The sequence below is a fragment of the Anoplopoma fimbria genome, chromosome 17, assembly GCF_027596085.1.
Source record: "Anoplopoma fimbria isolate UVic2021 breed Golden Eagle Sablefish chromosome 17, Afim_UVic_2022, whole genome shotgun sequence".
NCBI lineage: Eukaryota > Metazoa > Chordata > Actinopteri > Perciformes > Anoplopomatidae > Anoplopoma > Anoplopoma fimbria.
This window is the reverse complement of record NC_072465.1, coordinates 6,707,858-6,727,554: the sequence shown is the minus strand read 5'-3', so window position 1 is coordinate 6,727,554 and position 19,697 is coordinate 6,707,858. Positions and strand designations below refer to the sequence as shown.

The 19,697-nt window shown below is 43.8% G+C and overlaps 2 protein-coding genes across 2 annotated transcripts; one reads left to right on the top strand and one right to left on the bottom strand.

The window, feature by feature from the left end:
* Nucleotides 1-1,087: 1,087 nt before the first annotated feature.
* On the bottom strand, nt 1,088-2,977 carry LOC129106452 (blue-sensitive opsin-like). Its single transcript, XM_054617860.1, has 5 exons — nt 2,568-2,977; nt 2,002-2,170; nt 1,743-1,908; nt 1,361-1,600; nt 1,088-1,273 (listed from the first exon to the last, which is right to left on the bottom strand). The coding sequence occupies exons 1-5, from the start codon at nt 2,944-2,946 to the stop codon at nt 1,172-1,174; spliced, it is 1,056 nt and encodes a 351-aa protein (XP_054473835.1). The 5' UTR covers nt 2,947-2,977; the 3' UTR covers nt 1,088-1,171.
* Nucleotides 2,978-7,096: 4,119 nt separating this feature from the next.
* On the top strand, nt 7,097-19,637 carry hcfc1a (host cell factor C1a). The gene is made up of 28 exons (XM_054617866.1): nt 7,097-7,246; nt 8,395-8,595; nt 9,157-9,305; nt 10,435-10,595; nt 10,698-10,906; nt 11,129-11,213; nt 11,339-11,445; nt 11,546-11,725; nt 11,826-12,068; nt 12,188-12,336; nt 12,458-12,640; nt 12,726-12,947; nt 13,350-13,454; nt 13,567-13,795; nt 14,136-14,272; nt 14,365-14,512; nt 14,661-14,881; nt 15,153-15,978; nt 16,071-16,234; nt 16,372-16,500; nt 16,602-16,812; nt 17,097-17,378; nt 17,458-17,564; nt 17,650-17,784; nt 17,872-18,057; nt 18,193-18,490; nt 18,590-18,653; nt 18,757-19,637. The coding sequence occupies exons 2-28, from the start codon at nt 8,400-8,402 to the stop codon at nt 18,794-18,796; spliced, it is 5,166 nt and encodes a 1,721-aa protein (XP_054473841.1). The 5' UTR covers nt 7,097-7,246; nt 8,395-8,399; the 3' UTR covers nt 18,797-19,637.
* Nucleotides 19,638-19,697: the final 60 nt, after the last annotated feature.

Below are 19,697 nucleotides of genomic sequence, written 5' to 3'. Positions count from 1 at the left end.
TAAAATGTGGCTGACAACTCTGACATTACAGCTCTTGGCAATGGTTAAGGACACAGCTGGCAAGCGTTCAAAGTAAATAACCAGTTGGCACATTCTGAAAATGTTGTATCTAGTGTTATGTCATTGGAAAATACACAAAATACACTTGAACATGCTAATGGTTGGAAAGCAAGAGTTGGTGCTTATCTAATGGAAGTTTAAGAAATACAGTAGATCTTTTTAAAAGGTTCTTGTATATGGTAAGCAAAAATGTGAAGGCTGAAAGTTACACACATCCTGTTGTACACATCCTGTTGTTAAGAACATCGCCTTATTGGGCAAAGAATAAGAATTTCAAGATGTTGGTCCATCATAGACACATTATCTACAGGTATCTGAATTTAAAGAACACACAAGCATATAATCGTGTACAATATGCAATTGTTTTATACGCATGAAAGCTTGTTCTTAACATCAAAACTGATCCAAGCAGGTTAATCCCACTTTCTTAAGGGAGATCGCAGCAGGTCTTTGCTGGATAATCTGGTTTCCAATTACATTAATTCTGATAATCTCATGCGTTCTAGCCCTTTGTAATCCACTCTACTGGTTTAACTCAAGATTTGTGTTAACTTTCTGGCATTTGGCTCCTTCCCTTATCTTAAAGAATGCATAAGATGTTGCGAACACGGTGTAATTGCAGAAGATGCTCACCTTCCAGGTAGGTCTGTCAATCCAACAACCCAATACAGACAAGGACAGTGCACATCATTGTATCAGGGGAGGCAGTTGATACTACAGAGATGGGAGGATGAATTAGAAATGAACAAATGGAAACTTTAAAAATTACAACATAACTTTCCCCTTATTTAATATCTGAATTCCACAGTAAAAAAGTTACTTTCACAACGCAGCTTGTGTAACAGCTCACATGTTGCAGTGCCACCCATTAAATGAAAATGAAGGCCCAAACCAGCATTTGTGCTGTTTCCCAGTATCAACAACATACAGACACCATATGAAGTGGATGTTCGTATTTTTTTTATTTTTCACTTTGCAGTTTATTTATGATTTCTTTATTATTTGAATTGCGTATACTTTTTTTTTCATATGACAAAACACACGTACATTTACTGTTATTTACAATCCACAATCATTAGTGGCAGAGAAGTCATCGGTCTTGATGTTCAGTCTACGCAGGCCCAACTTTGGAGACTTCGGTTACTGACGATGTCGACGACTCTTCGTCATCAGCTCCACCCATCCCCAGCATCTTCATCATGCATGTACGGAACTGAAAAACATCAAAGGAAATTTACCAAATAAACCTTATAAAGCATACCTGTAGTGGGTTTTCAGCGTGACGGGACATCCAACTGACCTGTTTATTGAGGAGAACATAGATGACCGGGTTGTAGATTGCAGAGGACTTGGAAAAGACGGACGGTACAGAAGCAAACCTCAGGTCAAAGGACTGCCCGCGGTTATTGACCACCCAAAGAGCAAATGAGGCGTAAGGCAACCAGCACACCAAGAAGCCCAACACCATGATGACCACCATCCTGGTCACCTCCCGCTCTGCCTTCTGGGTGGAGGCAGACTCTGCTTGGGCCTTCGCTGCCTGTTGAGGGAGAAAGGTGTTGTGTTGGCTCATGAATTATGGGTTCTTAATGTTTAGTGGTCCATGCAACACCAGTATTACACAATTATTTGCCAACCAACACTCTTGCATTTTGTTTTCATTTTTCTTAACTTTTCCTCACCATTTTCAGTGTAATTAGGAGCTGGGAGTAGCAGAAGACAATGGTGGCAAGGGGAACAGCAAAGCAGAAGCCGAAGAGAAACATCACGTAGGATTCGTTGTTGTATTTGTTGTTGGTGGTGTACCAGTCTGGACCGCAGGAGCACTGCAGGCCTTCTGGGATGTACCTGGAGAGATTATCACAAGAACAATGAGTGAGCACAGCAGCTTTGCATCCCTGTTATCAGTCCAGATGTAAAGGTGTGCAAGTAAATACTGACCTGCTCCATCCGACCAGTGGAGGAACTGAGGCAATCAGTGCAAACACCCAGGTGAATAGACAGCAGGCTATCGCATGGTCGGGCTTGAAAATAAAGTTACCAAGTGGCTTGCAGATGACCAGCCATCTTTCAAAAGCTACCACAGCAAGAGACCACAGGCTCACCATACCTGTAATGACATTTTTTTTTTTATTAAAAACATGTTTGTGGCGTAGTGGAGAGCAAGGTAGTTCTCCAATCAGAGGGTCGGTGGTTCGATACCCGGGTCGGTGGTTCGATACCCGGCTTCTGCAGTCGATGTGTCCTTGGGCAAGACACTTAACCCCAAGTTGCTCCCGAAGGCTTGCCATCGGTGTGGACTGGATGTTGCATGAATGTTAGTTAGAGTCTGATGGTGGCACCTTGCATGGTAGCCCTGTCATCAGTGTGTGAATGGGTGAATGATATGTAATATACTACTGATTGTAAGTCGCTTTGGATAAAAAAAGCGTCTGCTAAATGACTGTAATGTAATGTAATGTAAAGTGTCATAATCTCATACATCTGTGTCTCAAAGTTTGTCTTACCTCCAAGGGTTACAATAAAACCTTCGATCTTGCATGCAAGTGGTCCGAGGATGAAATATCGGGCTGCAAAGGAGCAGAAGGCAGTGAAGGAGCCCACGCCAGACACCAAAAGGTTTGACATGGCCAAGTTCACCAGGATGTAGTTGAGGTGGGACCGGAGCTTCTTGTTTTGGATGGTGCATGCAACCGTAAGAGCATTGATGAAAGTGCCCACAATAAAAATAAAAAGCATGTACATGGCCATCGCATAGTAGGTGACTGAGCTTGCTAGATGGTCCTGCGGGATCAGGAAGGGGCTGAGAGACGTGATGTTGTCCGTATCCAGAGGGATGGGGATCCAGAAATCCTCCGGAAGCTCCGTGACACGACCGTGCTTCATTTTGCCCTGAATGTGAATAAGGAAAATCAGAATTGGCTTTTCATCTGTTGGTTAGCTCAGCGTCTCCTGCTCTATGGCTATGACAGTCCACTACAGATGACACACGCACATTTATAAGGCTGTATAAAATCTAATTAATTGAATGATTGAATAATTAATTGCTTGAGCAAATAGAAACCCGCAACGATAGACGAGGAGATTAGAGTAACCCAGGAAGCAATAAAACATCTACTGAAACATTATTAAGCGGAATAAAACCAGGCCAGAAGCCAGTACAAGGCTCGTAGATATTATCGATCATAACGCTGATCTTATCTTATCACTTAGACACTATTTCAGGTCAAAAGCAATGGTACACAGTCCATTGAGACACACACACTGATGCTAGATCTAAGTACATAAACATTTATTCAGCCAGGAGTGAACATTTCGGTGTCAAAGCTGGTTCAATTGGATCCAACCTGGAAGGGACATTGTTTCCTAAACAGCTGATCCAGACATTAGTGCTATTTGGACGCTAATCACATTGAGGCTGTCCTTGGGTAACCTGCTTTCTGATAGTATTAGAATGGATGATCTCTACCGTTATTATCGTATCAGGATCAAGAAAAGGATTACCCTGTTTTGAACGCGGATCTCAGCACAAAGCAGAGCATTTCCATTTTTCCACATCAGAATCAAACATTGTCGGGTGTGCTGCGTCTGACGTAAACTTTGAGTAAAATTCAGTTCACATTTGCTTACCATTCTGGAAGGGGAGCCTCCAATATGTGAATATAAGTCTGCACTTCCTGTCTGAAAGGACGTGACGGGTTCTGCAGTTTCTATTGGATAGAAACTTATGATATGTGCTGATAAAAAAACTTGCACAGTGAACAGCAAATATTGGTTTCTGCAGCCATTACTAAAGGTCAAGCTGTGCCAAATATCTAAATCAAAAAGCCAATGCAAAGGACTTTGGCCTAATTGACCCCTTTGAGTTGGAAAGACGGTTGTAATAAAGGACTGAGACAGGAAAGTCCAGAGGAGATGAACTAAAGTATTCTGCTATTAGGTTGAAAAAATAAAATAGCCAAAAACGAATTGAAAGCTCATACTGATAGCAGGGCTATTGTTGAAGGTATATAGTGAACAGACTTTCAGAAAAGGTTGGTCGGGAAAATTTCCTGAGTTTTTGGAGCAACATTTAAAGTAAGTTGTTCATGAGATAGACAAATGAAATATTGGACCTAAAAGGAAACTTGAAGAGATTTAATTTATGTTACATTAAATGAAAAACAAAATGTCAACCATCAATTCAACAAGTATTTTTACATCATTGTTTTAATCTTTTTTGCAGGTTAAAAGGATTTTGCATATCATCCCATCTTAAATATCTTTAGGGCACAAGCAATAAGGATAATAAACATTTTGAATTAAAACATAGCAATGTAAATGTTCAAAACAGCTTATGTCCTCTGGCCGTGAGACTCCTTAACTCATCCTCCACCTTCAATATATCTTATAGTTTTTGTGTTTTTCTTGTGTGGCAAAATGGGACTACAATCGGCTTTTCGTTGTGCAACCTTGTTGTACAACGGCATTAAAATAACCTTGTAACCCTGTTTAACTGGATATGATTTTATGACTTCTGTATAATAATGATTGTTTAGACTTAAGATTATATTTGTCGCAAATGCCTTCCAACATTTCTCTATACGGCAATGAAATGTAGGTTGATAGATGTGATAACATCTATCAAACATGTTCAGTCAAAAAGGCTCACACCCTAATCTGCTGGGATGCTTATACAGGCGAGAACCAACTTACACTGCCTCAAAAACCTCCACCCCCAGCTGCCATCATCCTTGATCCACGTCACTTGTGAGGATTTTACATGATGATCGCTTTAGGCTTTTAATGTCATTTCCTAAGACTATTAGCCTGTATAAACCATTACCGGAGCAGCTCAGAACGGTTTGGTAAGTCAAGGTGTTTGTCTGAGCTCCCTGACCTGATCAACCCGTGCTGACTGATTGTGTGATAATGAAAAGGAATGGTAGGCCTACGTGAGAACAGGCAAGAAGCATGCCCTTGATCCAAATCCTTGACTGCTCATTAAGTTAAATGGTATATGTTATTTTGGAAGTTCAGATATCTCCACTATTTCTTTCTGTAGACAGATTCAATGTAGGTACTTTTTCTTGGAATTACAATCTTAATCGTGTGCATAATGAGTCTCTTTGACTCTGAATAAATCCCTCTGCTGGTCCGGAAAGAGATTTGCTGAATAACAAAGGAAAGAAGAGATTTTGATTAAAGGGAGTACGCTCCATAGAACTACATTTGACAACGGTTTGTCTCACCTTGCTGGACAATTGATTTGTTAAACTGCTGCTATATTAAGCAGACAACACTACATTTCATTACTTTAGCACATGATGTATTATTGGTGTACAACTATTTATGCTTTTTCAATGGCTGCTATAAAACCCACCATGTCAGTTTACCTCTTTACCCAATCTTTTATTGCTCTGGTTTATTCATTTGATTTGTGTGTTCACATTTTTACTTCTATTCTTACACTAGTTGTAAATTCCCCTTATTTAACTTACTCTTTCTTCTATTTATCGGTACTTATTTCTGTCTTGCGCTGCTCCAACACATGGGGATCGATAAAGGCTTATCTTATTTTAGTAGTCTTCATAAGATTTAACAGATTGCCTGTCTGATGGGCACAGCCTTATGTTGTTGTCACTCATTAGCAGGGCACGTCATTTAATTCGGCTCTGAACTCAGCCTCTGCATGGGATTTATTTTACTGCAATGTTGTAGCTATACATTAAAAATCGCTTTCTGAACAAAATTGATTACATTCTGATGGTATAAGACAATGTACAGAGAGAAAAATGCAAACATGTAGGCATTTTCCTCACCGGTCATGTGAGATGGGATAGAATGTGGAGGGAGTGGCTGTACTCTATACATAATACAATTGTTGAAATGTAACTGGTGTCTGGTCTTAATTTGTACTGTGACCTTTTCATCTGTCAGTTGATATATCATTAATTGCTAGCTTTGGTATTGTAACATTACTCCTCCATAAACACACTAAAACAACCCAATTTAAATCCCAGGCCCACCCACACAGCTGATTTTGATTGTAAGGTGATTAGACCGTCCCAGGCTGTCTGGAGTTTGTGATTGATTGACATGTCCTTGTCTCTCACATGAACTTTGTTGCGCCTATGAGAACATTTCACAATCACTATTTTTACTGGCGCATGGAGTCTGGCAATCAGCCTATAATCAACCTGAGCATAAATTTAATCAGACATAATAAGTATGAACTCCTGTTAGGGTGTGCCGGGTTTTTACGTTATAACTATGGTTATTTACTTTATATAGAAATGTTTTTTTTTATTCAGTCACTGATTCATTTAATAAAATATTTAACTGATGAAAACAACAACCCCCTGGCCCTGTTTTATTCGTACATAACGTGTTCATAGAATGCTTCAGCAAACAAGTCAAGTATATCTTGTTGGGGGATATCTTGTGAAATAGACTGCCATTTCAGTTTACTGACAAAACACAAACCGAACTTTTTCTTGAACGTCCACAGTTTAAAGCATTCTCGGTCTTTTCAGAGTGAGTCCAGAAGAAATGTGCCTGAACATATACTGTTATGAAGAAAGAGGGACGGTTTGTTAATTGATGTTGATGGTAATGCAGTACTTGTATCAGCGGAGGGCGCACTAACGATGGGTGTGGGCGTGGTAACTGTATAGTAGCCTTCATTTGAGCATTAATCTGTAAATTAGTGCTTTTACACTATTATTGTGCATGTATAGGGATATCTAAGTAGGTTTAGTAGGGAATAAAATCAGCATCCCCATCAATATTAAAATAAAAGTGGATCGGCGCGGATGTCGCCATCTTTACTAAGGGACAATAAGCCTAGTACTATAACACAAGTTGTTGTAATTTTCTGAAACTCGTGACATGTTGACTTTAAATTGATTTAAATTGTTCTTCAAAGCAGCCCACTATACAGAGAACCAGTCGCCTTTTCAAAATGGCAAGTGACAAAACAATATGCGTTTCTGTCGGAAATGGTAAGCGAGCGGGTCTCCGTCGCCATGTTTACTTTGGGTGACGCCAACTCTCTTCCATTTTCCTCCGCCTCTGGTTGTCAAGAAGATGGCAGCTTCCAGGCAGGCATGAGAGGAAATACTTCTTCAAAAATCGAATGAATTTGGATTATTTCCGCGAGATAAGACCACATACCCGTGTTTTTGCAATTTCTGCATCGAAATAAGTAAGTCAAACTCAGAAATATTAGCGCCTTTTTCGGTTTGTTATGTTTTGTTGTGGCATACCGCCCGGCCATTTTTCTTGTGGGAGTTGTAGAGCTAGGCCGATTGTCGAAAAGATGGCTGCTTCCAGAGACGGCATGAAACATAATAACACTCTGTTTATGCAGTTTTACCCGGTTTAGCCGGGGTTTAAGAGTGCTGTTGCAACGACATTTGTACCAGGTGAAATGTGCATGTCAGAATATAAAGCAATTGCATTGCATTTAATTGTAATATTTGGCGACGCTTTGACAGATGCCAGCCTTACAGCTAACGTGTTAGCTTGTGCAAAGTAGCCGCTAGTGCTAACGGAGAACAGCTAACGGTGGACTCCGTTACATTACTACACTTGGGCTTAATCCTTTTGAATATTACAATAAGTCGTTCAGGGGCACTTGAGGTAAGTGCCTCTCATGATGTTGCAGCTGTTAAAATACACTTCTAGTATTTCGTAGTTGTAATAACGACGTTAAAGGGATTGTAGAGGATGCTAAGCTCGTTAGCTACAATATGGCGACTCCCAGAGAGGCATGAAAATAGCCGACTCTTGTTCACAGTCCTAACTGTGGATTAAGTTCGTGGTGCAACCGGCCATTGTTCTGCTTGGTTGGCCTACCATCATTTCATTGAATTGGTTTTTTTGTTAAGTGTTTTTCCTTGTTGGTATAGCTGGCTAGCTTTCATCTATTTTTCTTTTTCGTTCGCTTCCGCCATTTTTCAGACGGGCAGTAGCGTTAGCGGGGGTTTGTTTGGTTACAAGATGGCGGCTTCCATGGATTGAATTCAATGGTTACAAACAACTAAGACTAACCTGTATGAAAGATTCTTTGTCTTTATTAGCACAACTGCAACGTCAAACATGTGTTGTGGGTTATTGACCAGTGGTTTCTTGCAAGCTCTTACTCCGATTGTATTCCTGTTTTTAGGATGGTATTAGTTCATTAACACAATGCTAACGGCTAACAGAGCTAACCATTGAGCTGCTTTAGAAGTTGGCGAGCGTCGCACGGCCATGTCGGTTCATGTTGACTGTCTGGGGTCGGTACGTGCAAACACCACGAGATTACTTCAGCAGTGAATACTAATGTTCCGTAATTATTATCTTTGACAGAAATCATGTCTGCCCCTGGCTCCGCGGTGTCCGGGACCACAGCGGCGGTTCTGCAGCCGCGGTGGAAACGGGTCCTCGGATGGTCCGGTCCCGTTCCCCGGCCCAGGCACGGGCACAGGGCTGTTGCTATAAAGGAGCTTATGGTCGTCTTTGGCGGTGGAAACGAAGGGATTGTGGATGAATTACATGTATACAACACTGGTAAGATAAACTTTGCTTGTGAAACTTTGCCGATTATTCTTTGCAGTAAGCGCTTGTTTTACTTGACGGTCTGCAGAAGTGAAATAAACGTACAACTCGTTTTTTCACATTTAATCTTCGCTCAAAACAGATCTATTTCATAACTAAAGACCGACTTATGATGTGCAGAACTGTGTAGGGTACAGGCCTCAGCAGGCCAAGTAAGTCCGTGTCTGCTTAAATTGGACCCCCTCTACTGGAGAAAGAGTGATAATGCACGTTAAAAAAGGCGGGCTAAAATAAAATGGATGATGCTGGTTGGTTTAAGTATATCCTCTGCCCCAATTTCCTTCACGTAAACCAATAAGCACCGACAAATTCAGCAAATTCGCATTATATATCCCTATCCATAAATGCCGATTTTGGTTTATGTTATAATGTGAATAAGAGAATTGTTTAGAGGTTACACCAGAAATTCACAGCCATGTTTAGGTCATAACATTAACTTCCTTCATAATTTCAATGACTTTAAAGAGTGAGCCTTACTAATGAATTGTATCATTATTGTGTTTTAATTTCCAGCAACAAACCAGTGGTTTATCCCAGCGGTCCGCGGTGATATTCCCCCTGGTTGTGCTGCATATGGTTTTGTCTGTGATGGTACCAGATTGCTGGTGTTTGGTGGAATGGTGGAGTACGGAAAGTACAGCAACGATCTCTATGAACTACAGGTAATCCATCCATGGGGGGAAAAAAGGTTTTTATTAAATTATGCACATTAAGACAATGCAATTGTTTGTGTTCAGTTAAGATTCTAGATAATGTTCACTTCGAACCAGATTTATATGGCATGTGTATATATTTTCTGTTTGAAATAGCTGGTGTTGAATGTCATTCTAGCATGAAATGGAGACCAGTTTGTTTACAATACAAACAAACATTTTACATGTTAGAAGTCCTGCTCACATTTAAAGATCAGAACAAAGGGAAAACATTTCTGCACATTTTCATGACAACATTTGAGCTTGTCTATCTGCAGAGACTGTTGAAGTAAAAAAAGAGTTGGAAATCAGTATGGCAGTTATAGTTAAAAAAAAAAATTGGTGTAGCTTTTTACTTAAGCAGAGGGAAAGGCAAATAAAATAAAGTAAATCCATCATTCTACCTTTTGGGTTTCACTGTTGTGCATGTAAATGTGTTCCGTGCGGTCCAGCGATAGACATTGGTAGTAAGCCATTGAACACAGTTGAATGAAAACAGGAATCCTGATTGATCAAATGGAGACTAGGAGTTACATGTTGCATAGTTGTAGGGGTGCCATTGAGTCGGTTCATACTGTGTGCATTTCAGAGAATTAAATAAAATGACTTATGCGGTGCAAAGGTTTTATTCCCATTCCACAATGTCTTACTTGAATATCTCTTAAAGCTGAGAAAAACAATGGATTCTTGGATGCATAGTGATTCTTTCTTGAATGATTCAGAATCTAGAGGGTTCACCAAGTTCCAGCAACTGGATGAACTCGATGCTAAGCAGCCCAAGTTATTCTGCTTCAGACAAGTGCACTATGCCAAAATCATGTCTTTATTGTTGTTCTTGCAAAAGCTTCACTCTGCACAATGAACAACGTTCAGGTTGTAAATATGTTCTATTTCTGGTTATAACATTAAATGGATATGTTCCGATCAGGTTTTTGTCAACCAGAGTCCAGATTGATTTTTAGCCACTAGAAAATGGAAAAGATAAATGTTAAACGGAAAATAAAAATGAGAAATAAAATGAAAAGTCAGCTTCTGTTTGCTACAGTTTCTGCTAAGACACGACAATAATATGTTGTTTTGACCATGGTTTTTGTTACAGGCCAGCAGATGGGAATGGAAAAAGTTGAAAGCAAAAAACCCGAAGAATGGTCCCCCTCCTTGCCCTCGTCTGGGCCACAGTTTCTCGCTGGTTGGCAATAAATGCTACCTGTTTGGTGGACTAGCCAATGATAGCGAAGACCCAAAAAACAACATTCCCAGGTACAGATGTTTTACCAGCATGGCCCTTTGCTGCACACGATGCTTGAGTTCCTCCTTTAGCCAGCAACATGATTGTGACTTCTGTCTGTTTTTCATTTGCAGATACCTGAATGATCTGTACACACTTGAGCTTCGTGCGGGCTCCAGTGTGGTTGGATGGGATATCCCAATCACATATGGCGTTCTGCCTCCTCCTCGTGAGAGCCACACTGCTGTGGTATACACAGAAAAGACAAGCAGGAAATCTCGCCTGATAATCTACGGAGGGATGAGTGGTTGTCGCCTTGGAGATCTGTGGACACTTGATATTGGTAGGTTTCTAGAAGTTAAAATCGAAAAAATTATAGCACTCAGAAAAAGTGCTGCTATTTATGCCCGTTGAGACCAACAGGTGTAGATCCTTAGAGAGGATTAAAAGTCAATGTCGACACTGATGTGTGAGAATTTGCCTTATGTACTTTAATGTATCTGGTTGCATGTCAAAATACAATTAGGCTTTTGTATAAGATCCTGCTTCTGGTCATTGTCTCCAGATACCCTGACATGGAACAAACCATCAGTAAACGGGACAGCACCGCTCCCCAGAAGTCTTCACTCTGCCACCACCATTACAAACAAGTGAGATAACTGCTTCACCTTAGCAATATCACACTGAATTTTGTATTTAATCATGCCAGAACTCCTGGAAGATCAGGCTGTGTTTGGTAGCAGCATCTCACTGATTTCTTTTTCTCAATGTGCAGGATGTACGTTTTTGGAGGATGGGTTCCATTGGTAATGGACGATGTCAAAGTGGCCACACACGAGAAGGAGTGGAAGTGCACAAACACTCTTGCCTGCCTGAATCTAGGTTTGTCTAAATGTATTCATTACACGTTTCTTTCGAAAAGGTTTGAGTAAAACAGCCTTTTCTAATGTAAATTTTTGTACCACATCATGTTTGTCTGTAGACTCCATGTGTTGGGAGACAGTGTTGATGGATACTCTTGAAGACAACATCCCTAGGGCCCGTGCTGGACACTGTGCTGTGGCCATCAATTCTAGACTCTATGTTTGGAGCGGCCGCGACGGTTATCGTAAAGCTTGGAACAACCAAGTCTGTTGTAAAGACCTCTGGTACCTGGAAACGGGTAAGTGTGCTGTAACATAGTTTCGTCATTTACAGGGACCTATGTGGTTCAGGTTGTCAAATAGTGCCATAGTTGTTAAATTTATTGTCGTCCTCCTCAGAGCGTCCACACGCCCCTGCCAGGGTGCAGTTAGTCCGTGCCAACACAAACTCTCTTGAGGTGAGCTGGGGCGCCGTCTCAACTGCTGACACCTACTTACTGCAGCTGCAGAAATATGACATCCCCGCAACTCCAGCTGCAGCCTCGCCAGTCATGAGTGCCACCCCTGTGCAGCCTTTGAACTCTCCAAAGAGCCCTGCACTGGCTGCTGCAGCACCCTTAGCTCAGAGCCTAACCCAGACAGGTATTATTACACTAGTGACCAATGATTCCTTTCTTCAAACCCTTCAAAGTCCATTGTTATCACTAAACCAAACTCGGAAACGCTGCACATAAAGTCTGATCGGTTATCTTATGTTACAGCTGTCTTGAAGGTTGCAGCACAACAGTCTGCCACAGGCACATCTGTTGTCACAGTCCGCCCCAGCCAGCCTGGGAAATCCCCTGTCACCATGACATCCCTCCCACCAGGTGTTCGTATGGTAATGCCGGCCCAGACAACCCAAGGATCGGTATGAGCAGCAATTTTGCACTGCATTTCATCTTGTTAAAGATTTTCACTGCAGTATATATCATTATCAGATGAGTTAATGTGTCCAATAATGTGTTTTTCTTGTTTGTTTGTTTTTTCAGCCAATTGGGAGTAGCCCTCAGATGAGTGGCATGGCAGCTTTGGCTGCAGCAGCTGCAGCAACACAGAAGATCCCGCCCTCTTCTGCAGGCACTGTCCTCAATGTTCCTGCAGGTGCCACCATTCTCAAAACAGTATCTGTTTCCCCTGGCACAACCACAATGAAAATGGCTTCTCCAATCATGGTACATGTCTTACTTAACATTCTCATTTCTAATATTGTGTGCATTCTATCCCCAGTCAAATCTGAAAATAATGTTGTGCTTGTAGGTCAGTAACCCGGCCACCCGGATGCTGAAAACTGCTGCGGCCCAGGTGGGCACAGGGACTGCGTCCTCCCCCACCAACACCAGACCCATCATTACTGTGCACAAGTCTGGTGCAGTCACAGTGGCCCAGCAGGCCCAGGTGGTAACCACTGTGGTTGGAGGAGTCACCAAGACCATCACCCTGGTCAAGAGTCCCCTCACCATGGGGGGCAGTGGCACTCTGGTAAGAGAGTAGGACGATGTGAGATTCTGTAGCACAATTTCAAACTGGACCACCGCTCCAAAAGCATCCTCTGGTGCTTTCCAATGCGTGCTGTACATTTTGGGTTCTGTAAATTGCGCTTTTCACATGTTTGTTGTTTTATTATGTCTTGTCCGAAGATTGTGAAGACATGCACTGAGCTTTAACTAGTGGGGGAGGGAGTAAAGATTGGACTACAGTGACTGTTGGAGACCTCAACTAAGAAAACAGGGCGCATGATGTTAGTGGTCTGCATGACTGTTGGGTCAGTTTAGGCTGGAATGATTTGTAGAGCCACATCAGTCCAGCTCCCTCCTGAACTCCCTGTGCTGTCCAATGTTTTCTTGCAACTCATGAACTTGAGTCTCTCTCCTATGTTGGCAGATCTCCAACCTTGGCAAGATGATGTCTGTGGTACAAACCAAGCCAGTGCAGACATCAGCTATCACAGGCCAGGCTTCCACTAACCCTCTCACACAGCTCATACAGGTCAGCTATATGCATGAGTGCAGAAAAAAATAGGAGGTAGCTTAAAACTCCTGAGACAGGCACCAGATGTCCTTCTCCAAATGGTTTGCATAACGTGTGCCTCTCTCCCCAGACAAAGGGTCCCCTCCCAGCCGGCACCATCCTGAAGCTGGTGACCTCCGCAGATGGCAAGCCCACAACCATCATCACCACTTCCCAGGCAGGAGGCGCAGGAAACAAGCCCACTATCCTCAACATCAGTGGTGTCTCTCCTAACACCACTAAGCAGGGCACCACCATTATCAAAACCATCCCAATGTCAGCTATCATGACCCAGTCTGGAGCTACAGGTCTAAACTCACGTAAGTCTACTGTAATATCTACATATCACAACAACCATGCACATTTAGGACTTAGAACAGTACTAGAAAAAAAGGGATGTTTGAGCAAGGCCTGAACCATCTGGTTCACATGATTTTTGTTATTTGATGTCATCTGGTTGGATTTTCAGATGAGCAGTGGTTGCATGCCACCACATAAGTAGTGATGATGTAGTCTGGCAATCAGTGTGAATAAAAACAAATGTTCTGAATTATTCGCAGGTATTAAATAAACCAAGACCTGGTATTTAGGTGTGTGTGTCTTAACTTGGCATAATCGGATGAAAATTAACTTGAGCCATACATGCTTTTGTCCTCGCAGGTGTGACAAGCAGTGCAGGCATGAAAACGCCTATCACAATCCTTACCACAAAGGTGATGACCACTGGAACTCCTGGTAAAATCATCACTGCCATGCCCAAACTTGCCACTGCAGCCGGCCAACAGGGGCTTACACAGGTAAAGTGAATCTGTTTCTTTGCAGCAGTCTTTATAGCTATCATCATTTATGTTGCACACGAGGAGACTGATCCTTAATTGTGTGTCTCTAGGTGGTTTTGAAGGGTGCTCCTGGGCAACCTGGCACTATTTTGCGCACTGTGCCTATGAGCACAGTCGGTGGTGTTCGACTCGTTACCCCCGTGACAGTATCTTCTGTTAAGCCCACCGTCACAACTCTGGTTGTCAAGGGGACTACTGGTAAGAATACACATTTTCTTGTGATTTGTTTTTAATGAATTATTAAGGGATCACATAAATATGAGTTATCACAGATTTTGTACTTTGTAAAATTTACTCTGAACCCTTTTTAGTTTTCATCTTTTAATGCCACTTATCGTACTTCCAGGTGTCACCACTCTTGGGACAGTCCCTGGTACAGTCTCCTCAAGCCTGGCAGGAGCCACCGTGGACAGTTCCAACGCCTCTCTGGTCACCCCCATCACCACACTGGGAACCATCGCTACCCTGTCCAGCCAGGTCATCAGCCCAGCTGCCATAACTGTATCAGCTGCTCAGACCAACCTGACTTCTGCCTCAACATTGACCTCCTCTACCATGACAGTGCAGGTTAGACCCTGCAGTTTGTTGTCCATCAGATTGTATTTAGCATTGTAATCATTGTGGCAGCAGTATATGCCCTAAGCTTTTAATTAATATATTAAAAGTTAAGAAAAAGATTGTAAATGTTGTTGTGTTAATGCCCATTTCTGTTGCTACAGAACAATACAATGGCAGAGCTACTGCTAGTAAAACAATGGGATAAGATTTAGGGAGAGTGTATGAAAGAACTTCCTTTTTGAGCTGTATGACTTAAATTGATTTACTGTCTTCTGCCTAGAACCAGCCCACCCAGGTGACTCTGATCACAACTCCCAGTGGTGTCGAAGCTCAACCAGTGCAGGATCTACCAGTGTCCATCCTGGCTTCACCAACCTCTGAGCAGCCCAGCTCTAGTGAGGCTGGAGCAGCTGGAGAAGGCTCCGGGACCGTCACCCTGGTCTGCTCTAACCCGCCCTGCGAGACCCACGAGACAGGAACCACCAACACGGCCACCACCTCCTCTTCTGCAATGGGAGTAGGAAAGGTGTGCTCTAACCCCCCCTGCGAAACCCACGAGACCGGAACCACCAACACAGCCACCACCTCCTCTTCTGCAATGGGAGTAGGAAAGGTGTGCTCTAACCCGCCATGTGAGACCCACGAAACGGGCACCACCAACACAGCCACAACGGCATCATCAAACATGTCCACACCGCGTGTGTGCTCCAACCCACCATGTGAGACCCATGAAACCGGGACAACTAACACAGCTACCACAGCGTCAGCTAACATGGGAGGAGTCCAGCAGTTGTGCTCCAACCCACCCTGTGAGACCCACGTGACGGGCACCACCAACACAGCCACCCAGTCGTCATCTACCATGAACGCTGGCCAGACCAGCACCGTGCAGAGGGTGTGCTCCAACCCGCCCTGCGAAACACACGAGACAGGGACCACCAACACCCCGTCCACAGCCACCTCCAGCATGGGTGGCGATCAGACCAGCACAGCGACAGGCCAGGTCCAGAGGGTTTGCTCCAACCCACCCTGTGAAACACACGAAACTGGGACCACCAACACAGCCACCACTGCCACCTGCAACATGGAGACAGGCGAAGGCACAGGTATACCCACATGTAATATTATTAAATTGATTGTGAAATAAATGTATTGGTTAAAGGTCAAACTTTAATTATGTTTTTGTGTCCATCAACAGCCCAGCAGACAGAGGAGGGAGCAGAAGGTACGAGCAGTCCAGAAGTGGCCGCCGCCGCCACCACCACCACCACTGCAGCAGCAGCTGTCATGGCTACCACGACTCAGGGCAGAGCCATCACTACTGTCACTCAGTCCACACCAGCCCCCGGACCCTCCGTACCTGTAAGAAATGCACGAGTATACCAGCAAAATTAACAAGGGATCTAAGCACTACTGCTGAGTCGTGGTAATCTCAGCAGATGTCTTCCTGAAACAGAATTCCCATTGCAACCAATCTGTATGTTTTTGTTTCTCTCCAGTCGATCTCATCAATCACAGAGGGTGTGAGCACTGCTGCCAGCTCCACAGAGGAACCCATGCAAACTGATGAGACCGCATCAGCTGCAGCTGCAGAGGAGGGAGCCACCGCTATGGAGACGCAAGCAGAGGTAAATAACAGTGTAATGTCCCACAAGGCCAGTGTAGGCTTGAAGTCCATTCAATCAAAGATGTATAGAGTCCGTATATGACCCGTAATGTGTTCTCTCAGGGAGAAGCAGCCACAGCTTCAGCCTTGAATCTGCCCTCAGAGCTCATGTCTGAGGGTCAGGGCAGCACTCTCATGGTGACAGGGCTGTCGGACGAGGAGCTAGCTGTGACTGCAGCAGCAGAGGCCGCTGCTCAGGCAGCAGCCACTGAAGAAGCCCAGGCCCTCGCCATCCAGGCTGTCCTTCAGGCAGCCCAGCAAGCAGCAGTAATGAGTGAGTCCACTCATGGTCCTGTACAACATAGTCAGATCTCTCTGACCATTTTGTTTTGCTTTGATTTTGAAATGTAGTGTCATAGATTGTGATCTGTCTTTAGTAAAGTGGGGAAAAGGCACGGAAGGATTCATGTATTCTTTCACTTCCAAACAACTAACAGTGACATGTTCCTCGGCAGAAGCTGGCTCTAGCTCTGCAGCTAATCCAAACTCTATATTTATTGTACAGTTTCTCATGATGCTGTCAATGTATGAATTCTTCAATATCTTTTCTGTTTATAGACGAGGGCGATTCCACTGGAGAGAGCCAGCAGCCCACCACCATCCCCATCATGTTGACCCAGCAGGAGCTTGCAGCACTGGTCCATCAGCAGCAGCAGCTACAGCTGCAGGAGGCTCAGGCTGCGGCACAGCAGGCCAGCGTGGACACAAACTTGCCCACTGAAGGCCTGGCCCCTGCTGACAGCCTCAACGACCCCTCTGTCGAGAGCAACGGGCACAACGAGATGGCTGCTGCAGTCACCAGTGCTGTGGCATCACTGCTGCCACGTACCACTGCTGAGAGTAAGACTTATTGCCTTTTTTGATAGTTACTTTGGATGTCTTTTTGAATTGAGATTGACGTTTCCTTTTCACTCCACAGCACTTGCTCCATCAAGCACATTTGCACCCTCTGTGTCGGTGGCAAGTCCAGCCAAGCTGCAAGCAGCAGCTGCTCTAGCAGAGGTCGCCAATGGGATCGAGGGAGAGGTGAGTTATTGGACAACATCTGGCTGGCTCAGTTTTGTCAAAGAGAGGAGAAATGTAACGGTTTATATTTTTTGTTTTCTTACAGAAGCAAGCCCCTCAACCAACCCCAGTGAAGACTGTTGCAAAAAAAGAGAACCAGTGGTTTGATGTTGGAATTGTTAAAGTGACAAATATGGTGGTCACCCACTTCTATATGCCAGGAGATGATTCTCAAGGAGATGTAAGTTTCTCAGGATTCTCCTTTCATGCTCAGATGACATCATGTTAGCGTGCTAAGTGCATCTCTAATCCGTGTTTTGTTTGGTAGGATGACTCTGGCATCATGCCAGACTACGGCCAGATGAAGAAAATGGAGCTGCAGCCCGGCACAGCTTACAAGTTCCGTGTTGCCGGAATCAACGCTTGTGGCCGTGGATCTTTCTCTGAGATATCTGCTTTCAAGACTTGCTTACCAGGCTTCCCAGGGGCACCTTGCGCCATCAAAATCAGCAAGGTAAACACACCAGTAAAGCCCCTTTCCCTTGTTTCCTTCTTATTTAGTTGGGGATTTGACATACTGGTGTGTAAAACATGGCGATAACACCAGCTTTCAGACACTGAGTAGTAATCGTCCACTGTCCCTCTGCAGAGCCCAGACGGTGCCCACCTGACCTGGGAGCCGCCCTCCGTGACGTCGGGGAAGATCATCGAGTACTCTGTGTACCTGGCCATCCAGAGCAACCAGACAGCCGAGGCCAAGGCCTCCACCCCGGCACAGCTAGCCTTCATGCGCGTGTACTGTGGACCCAACCCCTCTTGCTTGGTGCAGTCGTCCAGCCTCTCCAACGCCCACATCGACTACACCACCAAGCCAGCCATCATCTTCCGCATTGCTGCCCGCAACGAGAAGGGCTACGGTCCCGCCACCCAAGTTCGATGGTTGCAAGGTGAGCACACAGATTCACAAACTAATTCTCAAATGTTTGTAAGTGAGGAATTAATTGTTTGATAAAGAGATATATTTCAACTGTGTTTCTGCTTTTTAGAATCTGGCAAAGATGCCGGCTCTGCAAAACCCGCCGCCAAAAGACCAGGCACCTCTCCTGATACGTAAGTACAGTATCTACGTTTCGCGCTGTTCAGACAGGTTTAACATTTACACTGATGAATAAAACATGCAATACTTATTCTGGTTTCATGTGTGCTCTTGCAGTAAGGCTACTGGTCCAAAGAAAGCAAGGACGGACCAGTGAGGTTGCCCAGAGACCCCTCCCAGTCTTTTGTCCTTTTTCCACTCGCTGTCCTTTTTATCAGGAAGACTGACCTTCACCCCTCCTCCACCTCCTCATCCTCCTCCTAATCTCATCCTCCACCCTCAAGTCTCAGATCAAGACGGCAATGGAGGCAGAACAAGCGTATGAAGCCGAGATGAAAGTCAATCTGAGAGATGTTTCTGTAGATAAAAACCCTCCTTCCTCCTCGTTCTGTTGGTTGTACTATTTTTAGAGCAACACAAACTTAGAAGCACATTATCTTTTTCAGTCACATCCCCTCCCTTCGTTTAACATCTATTTTTGGCTTGTTTCAGTAGTTAAGCAGTATAGAGAAGAATTTACATCTTTCACAAACTGGGAGCCAGCCTGAGCGCATTGTTACCTTTTTTTTTTTTTTTTTTTTTTTTTTTTTTTTTTGTCTTTTGTTTTGTGAATCCTGGGGGGATGTAGAGAGAGACTACACAAAATGATGTACAGTGTTGAAAAAGGCTGTGGAGGCCTTGGGTTTAGATGAGAGGAAAAATCGGTATGGATACAAATAAAGCACTTGTCCTCAACAACAGAGGACATCATTCTTTTCCTTTTCTTTTTTGGTCAAATTTGCTTCATCGAGAACCAAGTCTGTATTCATCGTGCTGGACTCCAGTCTCCTGTAAATGTCATCACTGTGCGCTTTTTACCCCAAGATGAGGACTGGTGGCCGACACTTCAAAGTGGACAAAAAAAGAGAATGACGAAGAGATTTGTAGAGAATGAATGACAGACTTTGCTAGGACTGAGACTTGCAGCACACACACACACACACACACACACACACACACACACACACACACACACACACACAAAAATCTTCAAAATCTTCCCAAAAAATTAGCAAGCA

What these genes read in the sequence shown, in the direction of transcription:
- hcfc1a (XM_054617866.1), top strand. Translation starts at nt 8,400, where the DNA reads ATGTCTGCCCCTGGCTCCGCGGTGTCCGGGACCACAGCGGCGGTTCTG. An exon ending in GCCACCACCATTACAAACAA is followed by an intron (nt 11,214 to 11,338) that starts GTGAGATAACTG and finishes CTCAATGTGCAG; the next exon opens with GATGTACGTTTTTGGAGGAT. An exon ending in CCAAGTTCGATGGTTGCAAG is followed by an intron (nt 18,491 to 18,589) that starts GTGAGCACACAG and finishes TCTGCTTTTTAG; the next exon opens with AATCTGGCAAAGATGCCGGC.
- LOC129106452 (XM_054617860.1), bottom strand. Translation starts at nt 2,946, where the DNA reads ATGAAGCACGGTCGTGTCACGGAGCTTCCGGAGGATTTCTGGATCCCC. An exon ending in CCACTGGTCGGATGGAGCAG is followed by an intron (nt 1,909 to 2,001) that starts GTCAGTATTTAC and finishes TAATCTCTCCAG; the next exon opens with GTACATCCCAGAAGGCCTGC. An exon ending in ATGTTCTCCTCAATAAACAG is followed by an intron (nt 1,274 to 1,360) that starts GTCAGTTGGATG and finishes GATGTTTTTCAG; the next exon opens with TTCCGTACATGCATGATGAA.